The sequence below is a fragment of the Balaenoptera acutorostrata genome, chromosome 12 (assembly GCF_949987535.1).
Source record: "Balaenoptera acutorostrata chromosome 12, mBalAcu1.1, whole genome shotgun sequence".
NCBI classification, from domain to species: Eukaryota; Metazoa; Chordata; class Mammalia; order Artiodactyla; family Balaenopteridae; genus Balaenoptera; species Balaenoptera acutorostrata.
In genome coordinates, this window is record NC_080075.1 from 72,563,213 (window position 1) to 72,580,457 (window position 17,245).

A 17,245-nucleotide genomic window follows, 5' to 3' on the forward strand; every position below is an offset into this window, starting at 1 on the left:
TGCTGCCTCTTCTCCACAATAATCAGCATATCCAACGCAGTGCCAGAGGTTTAAAGTTTGGGTAAAAAGTCATAACAGTTATGAAACGCCACAAAATATCTAACCTGTTTGCAGTTTTCCATGTGTTTCTTTAAGCCCTCTATGGTCTTTCTCCCCACTGCCTGGCAGGTAGGACAGGAGACACTGCCTTTATCCACAATTTCTAAGTACCACTGCTCCTCTAAACTGCCTACAAAGGAGAGAAAGGAACACTTACAATTTGCAGTATTCTCCAGAAACAAAAAGCACAATCCCAGATTTTAGGAAAAGTATCATAAAGTGGCTTTTCCTCTTCCTGGGGGAAAGATTCTTGCTATATATAACTTCCAGAAATAATTTTTTTCAGGCAGTGAAGAGTTTCTGAAACTCCTACTCAATTCCCCACGATCAAAACCATCCAACAACCACTCCAAAGCCCAGTGGCTTAAAGAAATGAGCAATAATTTTTTTCCCAGTTTTACTGACGTATAACTGTCAATGGGTAATATTTTTCATAGTAGCATATAAGAATGGGATACTGAGATATATAACAATCAGTTTGCCAAGTGTTTCCTATGTGCCTGAGACTTTGTTAAATGTTTTTATCCCATTTAATTTTCACAACAATTCTGACTGCCTTTATTATTCCTATTTAGAGACAAGGAAACTGAAGTTTGCAGAAATTAAGAGGCAGGTCAAAAAATTAATGAAGAGCCAAAACTTGAACAAACGTGACTGACCTCCAAAGCCATGCGCTTAATAAGTGCCTCCCTAAAAAAATGCTTTGGTACATCATTCCTTTACCAACAACAACAAAAAAGACAGAATGAGAGAACCAGATCTCACAAAGCTTCCGACAGAAGGCATACCTGCTGCATAAGCTGGTGGTTCCTTCCGAATACGACGAGGCTGGGCTTTGGGATTAGGCTGAGTTTTAGGCCGTTGCTTCCTCCCTGACGCAAGACAGAAACTTGAAGCCCAACATATCACCTTTGCTGACCCCTCTCTAGCACCAAAATCTCTTTCCTCCTCTTCTCAACACCCTAGGCCCCACTCCCTCAACCAAATGACTCCCTTAAATCATGACAGAAGAAAACGGTAAAATAAGGCAGGATGGGGGGACTTCCCTGGTGATCCAGTGGTTAAGACTCCGTGCTCCCAATGCAAGGGGCCCGGGTTCAATCGCTGGTCAGGGAACTAAGATCCCACATACCGCAACTAAGCCTACACGCTGCAACTAGAGAGCCCGCGCACTACAACTACTGAGCCTGCAAGCTCTAGAGCCCGTGAGCCTCAACCAGAGAAGCCCGTGCGCCACAACTAGAGAGCCCGTACGCCACAACTAGAGAAGCCCGTGTGCCGCAACAAAGATCCAGCGCAGCCAAAATTAAAAAAAAAAAAAAAAAGGCAGGATGGAGGCCATTCCTTGCCAAAAAATTCAAAGGGCTCAAAAGTGCTTAAGGGCCAAAATCTAAGGTCCCTCTCCCTTTCACCTTCAGAGAATAAAGCCCAGGCACGCAGTGAAAAAGAATTAGCAAAATTACTCCCTTACCATAAAGCTTATGCTTCTTCTGAGGAAATTCTCGATAGTCTTCATCTTCTTCCTGCCTGGGCTTCCTTTTTCCTTTGGCTGATACTCCACCTGACCCTGAAATAACATAGGAAAACAAAACAAAATCTCAGTATGGTTTATACGAGAACATCTACGCCCGCCTTCAAATCATCGATCACAAGACCACCAAAGGGAAAGATTATCAGCAAGCACAGGTCTTACAGAAGTGTCTGTAACATTTTTAGGGAAGTTGGTATAACTTTTCATTAACTGACTCAACCTCCCCTTTTCCTTTTGTAAATTTATTTATTTATTTATTGCTGTGTTGGGTCTTCGTTTCTGTGCGAGGGCTTTCTCTAGTTGCGGAGAGCGGGGGCCACTCTTCATCGCGGTGCGCGGGCCTCTCCCTGTCACGGCCTCTCCCGTTGTGGAGCACAGGCTCCAGACGCACAGGCTCAGTAGCTGTGGCTCACGGGCCCGGTTGCTCCGCGACATGTGGGATCTTCCCAGACCAGGGCTCGAACCTGTGTGCCCTGCATTGGCAGGCAGATTCTTAACCACTGCGCCACCAGGGAAGCCCCCCCTTTTCCTTTTGTACTGTTCTCCATCCCAAGTGATCAACTGTTCCCTACGAAAAATAAGATCCTTCAGGCAGTGTGATTTGTTTGATCCTGATTTGAGGCTAACTGTTTAAGATAAAGGGCTACTAAGAACCTTTCAGACTATAACCACTAATAAATTCCACTTAGAATAATCATTACACTAGCCCCTAAACCCTCAACAGAGGATCAAACTAGAGCAATGGGAAAGAAAGTTCAATTCGTATGAAGAGGAAAGGCTATACCATATAACCTAGAGGAGTAAGATCAGCAGAATTTCACTCAGTAAAACAGAGGGACAGTTCATGAAGCTAACAGTATATGACAGCCTAACACCTTAAAAAAAATTTCTGGGGACTTCCCTGGCGGTCCACTGGTTAGGACTTGGTGCTTTCACTGCCATGGCCCAGGTTCAATCCCTGGTTGGGGAACTGAGATACCACAAGCCGAGTGGCACGGCCAAAAAAAAAAAAAAAGAAAAATTCAACCACTAATAACGAACACATATGTGGTACTTAATACTTGAAGAGCCATTTACAACAGCTACCTCAGATATAACTTTAGAGACTTCCCTGTCTTTGGAATAAGATACTGATATTAATACCTTCAACATGGGAAGTAGCAGCTGGCTTGATCCTTCTCATCTTCATCCAGTAGGTAGACTTTCGGAAGGAGGCTGGAAAATCACTCACCGGTTCACAAGAAGAAGCAGATGATGAGCCGCTTAAGGAGTCATCGTGAGGGATAGTGTACTGGAAACTATTATCCTTTATGGAGCACTGGGTCCTGCTACTAACACGACACAAAGATAAATACCACAAAGGAGGGTCTGGAGTAAAGTTTCTATTACTTACATTACATCGTAAGAAGATAATCAAGTTGGTTACCTGTGCAAAAAACGAAGAAACCTGATAATAAAAACAATTTAGATTGTAATTTTCTAACAATTAAAATAGTTGACCGAGTACAATACATATAATTATTATTATACTTCACTATAATCAGAAAGCATAAGCAGTCCACATAAATGATCATTCTATAGCCCAAGTAGGCATTCCTTCCTAAATCCATCAATGAAAAGAAAGTAGTAAAATAGGGTGTTCCATGACCCTTCAGAAGATCCCCTGGATCTGTAAGCAGGTATGTCCAGGCCTCCCTATTTCTCTGGCAGAGGGACCGTAACCACTACACTTTGATGTCAGGGCACCCTGTCTTGCTTAGGCAACTTGATACTTAGATCCCATAGCTAAAGGAAGGGCGCTATCTTGTCTGAGTTAAGCTGGCCAGAAGTCTGGTATACGGCTGGACCCAAATTTCTAAATCTAAGACAAGTCAGTATGTAGTCAACAAACATTACTGAGTAGTGACAAAGTATCTTCTAGATGGCTCAAAGTGTGGTAGAGCAGCAGTTCTCAAAGTGTAGTCCAAGGATCTCTGAGACATTCCTCTTCCAGCTAACTAACTGTGTGAGGCTTGCCGTAGATTTATGGTTTAGAAAGGTCACTCTGGATGCTGTATGAAAGATGACCCATGGAGGATGAGTGAAAGAAAGGAGAAGAGCTAGCAGCTTATTGCAACAGTATGGATAAGAGATGATGAAAGGGCTTCCCTGGTGGCGCAGTGGTTGAGAATCTGCCTGCCAATGCAGGGGACATGGGTTCGAGCCCTGGTCTGGGAAGATCCCACATGCCGCGGAGCGACTAGGCCCATGAGCCACAACTACTGAGCCTGCGCATCTGGAGCCTGTGCTCCGCAACAAGAGAGGCCGCGATAGTGAGAGGCCCGCGCACCGCGATGAGGAGTGGCCCCCGCTCGCCGCAACTAGAGAAAGCCCTCGCACAGAAACGAAGACCCAACACAGCCATAAATAAATAAATAAATAAATTAATTAAAAAAAAAAAAAAAGAGATGATGAAAGCTTGAACTTGAACTAAGGTTTCGTAGTAGAGATGATAAACTGACAGATTCAAGACAACACTTTAGAGGTAGGGTTGGTAACAATTACACATAGAGGTCTGTGGTAGCACGTAGTTGGAAGTAACAAAGGTGACCATTCTTAGGAATAAATAAAAGTAAAATGTGATAGATGCCTGCTAAGGAATATTACGCAGTTGTTAGAAGCAATAAACCATTTCTACACATCTAGAGATACGAACATAACTAAAAAGCATACTGTTTAATTAAAAAAAAGAACAGAACAAGATGTACAGTACAATGTCAATTCAGTAAATTAAAAACAATTACACAAGTAAACAGCACTAGCTATTTTATAAGGACTCATAAATATTTAAGGACAAATATCAAACTTGTTAGTATGGTTGTCTCTGGGAGGAAGGGGATGGATGTGGGGATAGGGAAAACAAAAAATAACAGGGACTTACAAAGTCAGTATGCTACAAAAAGGGAAAAATGATTCTCAGCTCTGTACCTGAGGTCCAACATTACAAATTTAATACAGAGATGTCCTGGTTCCGGCACAGTGGCATACACCCACTACGGCCCATTCCTCTTGCTGATTACAACTAAAAACTCTGGACCTCAAAAAGTAAACAAAAGCAGGTGGATTGTGGAGAAGAGTTAAAACTGGGAGAAGTGAGCCACATGGGGTATGTTTCCCAGTTTTTTTTTTTCTCTCACATGCAGCTTTGCAACAAGGGTGGCCCCCACTCACAGACCAGCATGGGCAGCCTAAATTCTCATAGAAACTCCATCTTTCTGGCCTTAGAAACCAGGAAAAGGGGTCTCTATAGACTAGAGAATGTGGGGGAATCATGGAGAAGAGACAGGCAAAGAAGGTGACCTCATATTTCTGTGTACAAATCCACACAAATCACAGCTTAATCTGAGCTATGTATGTGTGGAGCATACCCAAACCAGCTTAGCGAAGACTCTGAAAGTGAAATAGATTTAAACAAACTACACAAGTCTCAGCCTAACCCCTGAGCTACTATTGTGAGACAGATCCAAACCAATGTATCAAAAGCTTGGAGAACTGAAACAAGATTTGAAAAACCTGAAAAAGTCTCAAACTAACCCCTGAGCTCTAAACCATCATAGAAAAGACTCAAAAGAATGGAACCTCAGTTCCACTGAACCAATGCCTTCAGAAAGTAGGACAGAATTTATGGTCTGAACCTAAACAGGTTACCTGCTAAAATAAAAACAGCAACAATCCCCAGAAGATCCTAAAAAGACCCACGGTCTACACAAATAACATTCACAATCTTGAGAATAAATTCCAAAATTATGCAATTCACAAAGAACCAGGAAAATGTGAGCAATTCTCAAAGGACAGATGATAAACAGATGTTGGAAGATGATGCAGATATTGGAACTATCAAAGCCTTTAAAGCAGCTATTATAACTATGCTCCACGATAGAAAGGAAAACACACTGGAAATGAAGGAAAATGTAGGAATTATCAGCAGAAAAATAGAAATCATAAAAAAGAACAAATTAATTTTAAAACTAAAAAATAACAAAGAAAATAAAAACTCACTGGATGGGCTAGTAATAGACTGGAGACGGCAGAGGAAAGAATCTATGAACTTGAAGACAGATCAATAGAAATTATCCAATCTGAAGAACAAAGAGGACAAAAGACTGAAAAACAGTCAACAAAGTCCCAACAAGCTGTGGTGTCAATATCAAAAGATCTAACTTAAGCGTAGTTGTAGTCCCAGAAGAAGAGGAAAGAGAGATTGAGGAAAAATTTTTGAAAAAAATAATGGTGGAAAAATCCCCCAAATTTAATGAAAAACTTAAATTTACAGATTTAAGGAGCTCAACAAACACTCAATAGAAAAACACACCTAGATATATCTTAATGAAACTGTTTAAAACTGAAGATTTTTTAAAAATCCAGAAAGCAGGTAGAAAAAAATGACATATTACATACGGAGAACAATGATTCAAATGATCGTGAATTTCTCAACAGAAACCAAGGACAAGACAGCACAACAACATCTTTAAAATCCTGAGAGAAAAGATTTATCAATCCAAAATTCCATATTCAGTGAAAACAGCCTTTAGGAATATTTCTTCAGATGAAGAAAAACTAAGAAAATTTGTTGTCAGCAGACTGCTCTATGAAAAGTGCTAAGGGAAATAATTCCAGCTGAAGGAAAAATGACACCAGAGAGAAATTTGGATTTTTAAGAATGAAGAAAGAGCAAGAGAAATGGCAAACAGCCAGGTAAATATTAAAAACTCTTTAAAGCAAAATTTTAACATTATCTGGTAAGGTTTTCAATAAATGTAGATGTAACATATATGACAGCTATAATTTAATGGTCAGCAGGTAGGGGGTTAAAGGAATCTATACGGTCTAAGGCTTCTACATTTAAGCAAAGTGGTAGTATTTTAACTCTAAGTAGATGATGAAAGGGTAGGTATGTATATTGTAATTCCTAGAGCAACCACTACCAAACCACCCCCTCAAAGGAAAAAAAAAAGGAGGGGGGAGTAGGAGAGAGAGCCAAAATCAAATAGATAAATTAAAATGGCACACTAAACATTTAAATAATCCAAAAGAAGGTACAGAGGAACAAAAAACAGAGTAGAGAGAACAAATAATTAAATGGTAGACCTAAATCCAATCATGCAATTAATTTAAATGTTTACGGTCTAAATACTCCAGTTAAAAGTCAGAGATTGGGGCTTCCCTGGTGGCGCAGTGGTTGAGAATCCGCCTGCTAATGCAGGGGACACGGGTTCGAGCCCTGGTCTGGGAAGATCCCACATGCCACGGAGCAGCTGGGCCCGTGAGCCACAACTACTGAGCCTGCGCGTCTGGAGCCTGTGCCCCGCAACGGGAGGGGCCGCGATAGTGAAAGGCCCGCGCACCGCGATGAAGAGCGGTCCCTGCACCGCGATGAAGAGTGGCCCCCACTTGCCGTAACTAGAGAAAGCCCTCGCACGAACCGAAGACCCAACACAGCCAAAAATAAAGAAATAAATAAATAAAGTAGCTATAAAAAAAAAAAAAAATTCTCCCTTCTAAAAAAAAAAAAAAAAAAAAAAGTCAGAGATTGAGAGAGTAAATAAAAAAGCAATATCCTAGTATATGCTGCCTACAGAGGCACACTTTATTTAAATATAAAGACGTATGTAGATTGGAAGTAAAAGGATGAAAAAATTATACCATGCCATCAGCAAACACAAGAAGGCTAGAGTGGCCATTTTAATATCAGATAAAATAGACTTCAAGACAAAGAGTATTACCAGAGATAAAAAGGGACACTTCATAATAATTAAAATGACAAATCCTCAGGAAGACATAATTACTCATTGCATGTGTCTAACAATAGAGGCTCAAAGCACACAAAGCAAAACTGATAGAAAAAGAAAAGTAGACAATTCTACAATCTTACCAGAAATTTTAAGTCCTCCTCCTCTTAGGAACTGACAGACTAGACAAAAATTGAGTAAAGACACAGAAGATCTGAACTACACTATTAGCCACCTTGCTGTAGTTGACATTTATAGAACACTACATCCAACACTATGGGATATACTTTCTTTTCAAGAGCACACTGTGCATTCACAAGATAGATCATATACTGGGCTATAAACTTTAAACTTAAAAAGATGAAAATCATACATGTGTTCTCTGACCACATCAGAATTAAATTAGAAATCAAGAATAGCAAGGTATCTAAAATAAAAAATAAATCTGGCAATTAAAGAATCCAATTCTAAATAATTCATGGGTCAAAAATGAAATCACAAGGGAAATTCAAAAATATTTTAAGTGAATAACAACAAAAATATATATAACAAAATTTGTGGGACGCAACTAAAGCAGTACTTACAAGGAAACTTAAAGCTGTAAATGCTTATGTTAGAAAAGAAGATCTAAAATCGATGAGTTAAGATTTCATCTTAAGGTACCTTAAAAAGAAGAGCAAAGTAAGCCCAGAGAAATAGAAGGAACAACATAATAAAAAGGAGAAATTCACAAATTAGGAAACAGATATTACAGAAAATCTGGTTCTTTGAAAAGATCACAAAATTGACAACACTGTAGCTAGACTGATTAAGAAAAAAAGATGCCAAAGATACCACAAATAACCAATGTCAGAAATGAAATAGGGGTTATTATTATACATCATACAGACATTAAAATAATGAGAATACTTCGAAAAACTTTATGCCAAAAAAACTGACAAATTAAGATGAACAAATTTCTTAAAAAATACAGCTTACCAAACTGACATAAGAAGAAACTGGAGGCATAAAGATCAGAAGGAAAAAAGTAAAACTGCCCCTACTTGCAGATTTTTTTCACAGATTTTATTCAGTTTGTTTACAAAGATAATCTCAGGAAATATATGAAATAATTACTAGAATTAAAAATGGGGGCTTCCCTGGTGGCACAGTGGTTGAGAGTCTGCCTGCCAGTGCAGGGGACACGGGTTCGAGCCCTGGTCTGGGAGGATCCCACATGCCGCGGAGCAACTAGGCCCGTGAGCCACAACTGCTGAGCCTGCGCGTCTGGAGCCTGTGCTCCGCAACAAGAGAGGCCGCGATAATGAGAGGCCCGCGCACCGCGATGAGGAGTGGACCCCACTTGCCGCAACTAGAGAAAGCCCTCGCGCAGAAACGAAGACCCAGCACAGCCATAAATAAATTTAAAAATTAAACTTAAAAAAAAAAAAAATGAATTGAGGGACTTCCCTGGTGGTGCAGTGGTTAAGAGTCCGCGTGCCAGTGCAGGGGACACGGGTTCGATCCCTGGTGCAGGAAGATCCCACATGCCACGGAGCAACTAAGCCTGTGTGCCACAACTACCAAGCCTGTGCTCTAGAGCCCGCAAGCCACAACTACTGAGCTCACATGCCACAACTACTGAAGCCTGCATGCCCTAGAGCCGGGGCTCCACAACAAGAGAAGCCACCACAATGAGAAGCCCGCACACCGCAACGAAGAGTAGCCCCCGCTCACCGCAACTAGAGAAAGCCCGAGCACAGCAACGAAGACCCAACACAGCCAAAAAATAAATAAATAAATAAATAAATTTAAAAAAAATGAATTTAGCAAGTGACAGGATACAAGGCTAAAATACAAAAATCAATTGTGGGACTTCCCTGGTGGCGCAGTGGTCAAGACTCCACGCTCCCATTGCAGGGGGCCCGGGTTTGATCCCTGGACAGGGAACTAGATCCCGCATGCATGCCGCAACTAAGAGTTCACATGCCACAACTAAGGAGCCCATGTGCTGCAACTAAGGAGCCTGCGAACTGCAACTAAGGAGCTCACCTGCTGCAACTAAGACCCAGCACAACCAAATAAATAAATGAAATATTTTTTTAAAAAGTGTATTCTTAGCTACTAGCAACAAGCAACTAGAAGATGAACTTATAAAAATAACAGCATTTACAATAACAAAAAACACAGCAACCTAGGAACACATCTAGGAACCTAGAAACAAATCTAAGAAAAGCCATCCAAGAATTTTACAATGAAAACTACAACACACTGGTGAGAGAAATTGAAGACCTAAATAAATGGAAAAATATAACAGGCTCATAAATCAGAAAATTCAATATTGTTAAAACGGCAGTTCGCCCTAAATCGACCTATAGATTCAATACATATACGAATCAATACTCCAGCATGCTTCCTTTTATAGAAATAACAAACTGATTGTAGAATTTATATAAAAAGGCCAAGAAAATATAATAGCTGAAACAATCTTGAAAAAAACAACAAAGTTAGATGACTTACCTTATCTGATTTCAGGACTTACTCTAATGCTACAGTACCAAAACAGTTTAGTATTGGCAAAAAGACAGACATATACATTAACGGGAGAGAATAATGAAAGTCCAGAAACAGACCCACACCTATACATGTTCAACTGATTTATAACAAAGATGCCAAGGCAATTGAACAAGGAAAGGATAGTCTTTTCAACAACTGGATATACAAATGGAAAGAAATTAATATTGACCTTTATAACACACCATACATAAAAATTAACTCTAAATGAGCCATAGGCCTGAAGGTAAAACCTATAAAACTTCTGGAAGAAAGCAAAGGAAAAAATCTTTGCAATTAGGGATGGCAAAGTTTTCTTAAATAGAATACAAATAGAATGAAACATAAAAGGAAAAAAATGATAAAATTTTTATTATTTTTAATGATAAATTTAAAACTTTGGCTCTTCAAAAGACACCATTAAGAAAGTGAAATGCAAACCACTGACAAGGAAATATTCAGGACACATATAACAAAAGAACTGTGTTCAGAAAATATTTTTTAAAAATTAAATTATATAATTTAATGGTGAGACAAAACATAATTTTTTTTTTTTTGGGTGGCAAAAGACATGAACAGACACTTGACAAAAAAAGATATATGAATGGCCAATAAGCACATGAACAGATGTTTTACACCACTATTCATCAGGAAAATGCTCATTAAAACCACAATGAAACACAATTATACACCCATTAAATTAGCTAAAATTAGAGACTTACTCTCCTACACTGCTGGTAAGAATGATAATACCGCCAATTTGGAAGACTGACAATTTCTTAAAAAGTTAAACATACTCCTGACATAGGACCCAATCAACCTAAGATGGTAAATTCCATCTTAATAAATAAATACTGTGTTAAGTATTTATCAAAAGAAACAAAAATATTTTTCCACACAGAGACTTGCCCATGAATGTTCACAGCAGTTTTACTGTAATACCTCCACACTGAGAATAACCCAAATGTCCCTCAAGATAAATGGCTAAACAAACTATGTTATATCCATAATGGAATTCTGTTTAGCAACAAAAACTATTCTTCATTCAAAATCATTATTCTGAGTGAAAGAAATCATGCAAAAAGAGGACACAATGTCTGATTTCATTTATAGAAAATCCTAGAACATGCAAACCACTGTACAGTGACAGAAAACAGGTCAGAGGGTGTCTGGGGACAGGAGTGGAGGGAGGAATGAATTGCAAAGGGATGTGAAAAAACTTTTGGGAGAGATGGAAATGTTATCTTGATTGTTTTACACCACTATTCATCACGAAATGGTGTTTCATGGGTACTTACCTATGTCAAAGCTGAAGATACTGTATACATATATCTATATATTTATACAATATACTTATTGTATAAATATATGCAGTCTACTGTATTTCAATTATACCTCAATGAAGTTATAAAAAAAAATTTAGTGGGAACTGGCAGTCCTCTAGGGCCAAAACCCACCATCCCAAACAATGGGAACAATCTCTACTAGAAAGACTTGATAGTATCAACAGGCCATTAAGAGTCAAGTCCCATCTGACTCCTCTTAGGAAACTGTCCTCAAAGAAATTTCTTTGCTGTCAGTGTAGGACTCAGATATACCGACCTCCCTGCTCATGACTAAGCAAGAGTATAGTGAAAAAAAATCAACAGTTTTAACATCTTGGGGATTAAGTCAACGTGGATAGGGAATCCCTCCCTCCAGTTCTCTTTTATTTTTAAATGACTCAACAAAAACAATTCTCAAGTATTTTACACTACCTATCAACTCAGGGTATTTGAAGGTATTTGTTAAAAACCAGATTAATCTCAAACTTCTCTTTCCATAAATATGACAAGAAAAAGCCTTTGGCTCATACAATAACTATCATAATTGTAGTGATTTTAAAATAACCTGTTGTGTGTGGTACTATCTTTCAGTCTCGGCTTCTGATCACAAAGATGAGAAGTTTAACCTATTTTCAACTCCTTTCTGATCTACCAAGAATTTTTAAGAGCCCCTAGTTCACTCTCTAGGTGCAAATATTTAGATTTCGTTAGAAAAGTATTTTATGTTCATCTCAGTATCCTTTGCAGCCTTTTTTTATTCTACCCAATCCTTAAATACTGATGTTTTCCACGGTTTCATTCTCTACTCTCTTCTAGTCTCATTTCTCATGGAGGATTCTCAAACTTCACAATGTCCTAGGAGGCCAGTTAAAAATAAGGATTCTGATGCCCTAACCCCAATGATTCTGATTCTGATTAATAGATGAGGGCCCATTAATCTTTACTTTTCTGAACAATTACCCACTTGCTATTCCATTAAATACTTTTACCCATTCACATTCTGTTCTTTCTTCTGAAAAATAAAAACAAAAAACAAAAAAACAAAACAAAACCCTTTTCCTTCTGACTAACTGTATTATTCCTTGACTTTCAAGTCTGTTTAGGAGTGATTTGCTCTGGCAACCCTTCCCTTCCAAATATCACTCCCCTTCCCAAAAGGCTATATTAAATTCGTGTTTAAAAACATTTCTTTACACTGTATTGTGTGGATCTCCTTGCCTAAATCGGTTAGACTGTTAGGTGTGTGTTTTTCACGTCTGTGTATCTAACCTACCACAGAGCTGGCACAAAGCAGATATTTAGTAAATATTGTATGAATGAATTAATCCCTTCCAATGAGTACCTCCTTAGCAAGAATCTTTTTTGTATTAACAAATATGGAAAAGCTTAGCACATTCAGTAAACAATAAACCAGTCTTGAAGCCAAGTAGTTTGAAAATATAAGAATTTCTTACAGTCATTTTTATCAGTCCTTCCCAAGTTCATCAATGTATTCATGAGTACATATTTGATGTCTAAAGAAATGCACGGCTACACTGAGTCACACATCCCATTTTTCTTATAATTCGTACTTTTTTTTTTTGGAAGCCAAGTTTTCCTCCCCCACACTAGGATTAGACTTGCACTGTCCAATCAGGTGGCCACTAGTCACAGGTGGCTATTTAAATTAATTAAAATACAACTTAAAATTCAGCTCCTCACTGACATAAGCCACATTTCAAGCGCTCAACAGTCATACGTGGCTAGTGGCTACAGTACTGGACAGTGCGGATACACAACATTTTCATCATCACGGGAAGTTCTATTGGACAGCGCTGGCGACACAATTATAAATGGATCGCACAAAACCTCACTTACTTCTTAGCTCCCACGATCCTCGTGCTCCTCTGCTGCTTAAAGGATGTGGGTCCCGGGGTCTAGCAAATTGCAAGCACATGAGTAAATGCTAGGGGCCTCTGAACCTTGACCACAAAAAGACGAATCCCCCTGTGCCAAGAAATGAAGCTCTCCCGGGGCTACTCCCTCAAACGGAAGAAGGCAAGACTTTTTACGAAAAATGTGCCGCCCTATCTTCCTACAGGGTCAAGACAGGTGACAACACTAGAGCCTTCATCTCCCCCATTCTCAAAGCCCTGTCCTAGAAAGAGGCTCTAAAAGGGAGACAGAAAGCGAGGACAACGGATATGGGAGGCACTGGGGATGTAGAAAGAATGGAGACTAACGGCAATATGACGGGGAACTGAGTCCAAGGGGGTGGGGATCGGGCAGCAGAAGTCGGGGGAAAAACGAGGGGGCTGGTATATCTGACCTAGAAGGGTGGGGCCTGCGATGGGCTCTGATAAAACCAACTCTGAGCAGGGGACAAAAGCGAGGGACCGCGTGTGGCGGGCTCGACAGCGCTACCCCTAAAGCGTAACGGTCAAACCGGGAAACTCACGGCGGGCACTGCACCGAGTCTGGAAGACATCACTCCCTCTCCACGCCTAACAAATTCACCCAAGGGCTCCGGCCAGATCAACGCCACTTCCGCTCTCCTCTCCGCTCCCGGATGTGGAGTCGGCGCCGCGAGCCCCGTGTCGAACGTCTACTTCCGCCTCTCAGCTTCCGAGGGGGCTGCGGCAGGGCGAGTCACGTGACCAGGCCCCCACACCCCCGCCCCACACACACTTCCTCTGAGACCCCGCCCCGGGAGTGCGCTGTGGGACCCGGGAAACTGGGGGTTGGGGGTTGGAGCCTCTGCTTGGCCTCGGAGTCCGTCCGTCTCGTTCCCTCCGTTTGCACTACCTCTCCTGCCCCTCCACGCCCCCATGCTCCACCGGGCACGACGAGTGGTCTTTCTAGGTGCACAGGAAGGTCAATTATTACCCGTTTATTTATCTTAGGCAAATGACAGAGCCATTCCCGCCTTCCCTCCCTCCCTCCCCTCAGGTAGAGAGAAGTAGAAGCTCTTTCATTGCTGAGGGTGCAGGAAGTGGAAGCCAGTGGCTGAGCAGGAAAGAAGCTAGGAAAAGGCAACTTGGTGGAGACTTGAGCGAGGCAACGAATAACTGGGGCGGGTCTCTTTCTATCTTCTAGCGTCAGGCCTCCAAACTTGCCCTCCTTTGGGGTTTTTTGGTGTGGTCTCTAGGAGACATGTTTGAGTTACTCCTGAAATCTTTACCCAAACTATATCTGGGCCTCTCCCTAGGTGAGCTGTGCTTGAGTCTCTCCTTGAGGGGACTTTGGTGGCTCCTCTCAGAAGCGCTGTGTCCTCTCCTCTCAGAGGGACTGCGACATCTCCTCTCAGAGGCCCTGTGGTGGCTCTTCTCAGAGGGACTGCGATGGCTCCTCTCAGAGGCACTTCGGTGGCCCCTCTCAGAGGGACTATATTGGCTCCTTCCAGAAGAATTCCATGGGGTTCTTTCCCTACAGAAGCTGTGGTGGTTTCGTTCCTTGTGTGTGGACTTTTCTTTAAGGTGACTGTGTGAGGTTCTCTTTATAGGGGAACCATGTAAGGGTCTCCCTCCAGCGTGAACTCTGGTTCCTGGTTTGGAGTTCTTGGACTCCTGGCTAGAGATTTCATTTCTGTTAAAGTTTTTCTTAGCTCTGCTATTACTCTCATTTTGAACAGGACCCAAAGGCTGGCTGCTTGAGGTGTTTTTGAGAGTGGTACTTCTTTGGGAAACTATGGGCTTGGGCAGTTGTATAGGTCTGGGTTGGAAAGAGCTATTTCCTGTTGGTTGTTGAGCTGATCTGAATTGGTCTGTTTCTCCCCACAGTGTGCTCTCCTCCTTAATGGTTGGGTCTGTTGACCTTAGCTTGAGAGTTGGCATCCTGTGTCTTTTGATATCTCTTGATAAGCAATAGTCTCTGGCTCTTTGCTTTGGAAGGTAGTTTTTGCTTGACCAGAAATAGTCTGGCCTTGTCCTGTCCTCAGGCTTCTGCCCAACCAAAGCCATAATTCTGTGTGCTGTTTGGAATGCCTGCTTTAGGCCCTGAAAAAGGAGTTGAATGAATTTTGGTTGGGAGGATTTCTTAGGTTGTCTTTTTAAAGAGGCGGTAGTTGTCTGAGACGCTCCACTCATCTTCCTTCTTAACTGGCTTGGTAATTCCTTAGAGAAATTAGGAGCCCACTTTTCATCCTGATTGCTTTCAGAGTCACTCTCTGATAGAGAGTGAACTTCAGTGAATTCATAGTGTCCAGGCTCTCTAATTTCTGTCTTTTCTACTAGGCCAGGGCTGCCACCTTGCCTTCGCCTGATATGGACTTGTATAGGAGCAGGACACTGGGAAGACCCAGACTGGAAATCTATTGTAGAAGTAGGACTCTTGGAAGCTTGAGTATAGCCTTTAGCTTTCCTTAGTGATGTTGATCTAAGGCTCCTTGGTGTGATGGGTCTATCTCGTCTATGATACTTTGGGACTTGGGGTCTTTTCCCAGTTTGCAACCTAAAGCCAAGACGCAACCTGATCTCTCCATGGCCTTCAGGAGTTCTTACAAGGTGAAGCTGTGGATAGATAAGAAGGTAAGTTCCAAAAGTGCCCTGTAATTTATGGCAGCAATTAAATCCTGAACATCGGCCACACTGTAGGCAGATAGGGTATTTTAGAACCAGACCTGAAGCTAAAGGTGGAGGTACGTTGGGAGGTATTTGACTCCTTAACAGTTTTGCTGCTATTTTTAGCTGCAGATCTTGTAGAAGCTGGAACTGTTCTGAGAAGTCAGACTTGGCCTGGGGAAGATAACTTGGCTTGAGGGAGTGTTGGGACTCAAAAATCCTTGTCTGTGAATCACTCCGTGAGTTCTCACTCTCTTCCACTGGAACAGAATCTCTCCTAGCAAAAAATACGTTGAAGGAAGACTCTGACTTTGCTGGGGCAGGAAGCTGACGCCCTGTACATGAAACAGGCATGTGCTGAATGACTTCCTGGGATATATCACAGGGCTTTGAGTTTGTTTTCTTTATTCTCACTCTAGTGCCAGAGTAGTGCTGTATTATGGAGGACATGGAGCCACGTGTCCACACCCTTAAGGCCATTCTTTTCTCATGACCATGGCATGAAGTATGTCTCTGAATGTAGTTTTTGACCACTGAAGGCTGAGAAATAGTACCTTGACCCTTCTCAAGCAGACTCTGGGAAAATTCCATCAATTCAACTGGAACCCCAAATAAATTCTGAATAGATTGACAGGTATCTGCAGTGGCTCTTTCTGTTAAAGATGTTTGAGAATAAAGCTTCCTTTCCATGCTGGTCCCCAAGACATTCCCCAGCGTTAGCATACTGGAGAGGTATTTTCTAGGTAGTCGCTGCCTCCAGGAGCGACTCTCCCAGACATTCCGTCGCCTGCCCAGGACAGGCCAGGTAAGGCCTCTTCGAGCCCCTGATCCTGCCTGGAAGATCCTAGATTTTACATGTTTTATGCTTTGCAACTTTGGTTCTGGAGTAGACGCCAAATATTTCACACCTTGTTGCTGTGATTCTGGAGACAAATTTGAAAATTTGACACTAGTCAACATTGGTCCTGGTATGAACTTCTTAGTTGACTCTGGTGCTGACACTACTGATTTCATACCTTGCAATCCTGAAGTCAACTCTTGGCAATTCATACCTTGTTGTTGGGACCCTGGTGTCAACTCTACAGATTTCACATTTTGAAGACATGGCTGTGGTGCAAAGACCTCAGATTTAACACATTGTGACCTGAGGCATGATGATGACCCTAAAGAATTCACACTTTGAGGTTGTAGCAATAGGTTTGACTTCATAGATTTCACATCTTGAGAACATGGCGCTGATACAGACACTACAGATTTCTGCCTGAGGCAAGAAATCGATTTCTTAGAATTCACATCTTGAGGTTGTGGCTCCAGTTTCAACTCCAGAGATTTCCCATCCTGAAAACATGGCGCTGGTGCAAACACCACAGATCTTACACTCTGCGGCCTGAGGTGTGAAGGCAACTCCTCAGAATTCATACCTGGAGGATGTGGCTCTGGATTTAACTCCAC

The 17,245-nt window shown here is 41.4% G+C and overlaps 2 protein-coding genes across 5 annotated transcripts in view; both read right to left on the minus strand.

Moving 5' to 3' along the window:
• The window catches only part of ZNF512 (zinc finger protein 512), a 34,397-nt gene extending 20,572 nt beyond the window's left edge, over window positions 1–13,825 (minus strand). For 2 of the 4 annotated variants that reach the window (XM_007191350.2, XM_007191347.2), the window contains exons 1-6: window positions 13,693–13,825; window positions 13,113–13,171; window positions 2,774–2,961; window positions 1,571–1,666; window positions 888–971; window positions 105–229 (exon numbers count right to left, since the gene is read on the minus strand). In XM_007191350.2, coding sequence (XP_007191412.1) covers window positions 105–229; window positions 888–971; window positions 1,571–1,666; window positions 2,774–2,961; window positions 13,113–13,171; window positions 13,693–13,722 — 582 coding nt within the window. In that variant the 5' untranslated portion in view covers window positions 13,723–13,825. The remainder of the gene's footprint in view (window positions 1–104; window positions 230–887; window positions 972–1,570; window positions 1,667–2,773; window positions 2,962–13,112; window positions 13,172–13,692) is intronic. The other 2 variants (XM_007191348.2, XM_007191349.2) reach the window with 2 other exon arrangements.
• A 507-nt stretch (window positions 13,826–14,332) lies between these two features.
• C12H2orf16 (chromosome 12 C2orf16 homolog) overlaps window positions 14,333–17,245 on the minus strand; it is a 33,435-nt gene continuing 30,522 nt past the window's right edge. Inside the window, exon 9 of the mRNA XM_057557897.1 lies at window positions 14,333–16,716. Coding sequence (XP_057413880.1) covers window positions 14,333–16,716 — 2,384 coding nt within the window. The remainder of the gene's footprint in view (window positions 16,717–17,245) is intronic.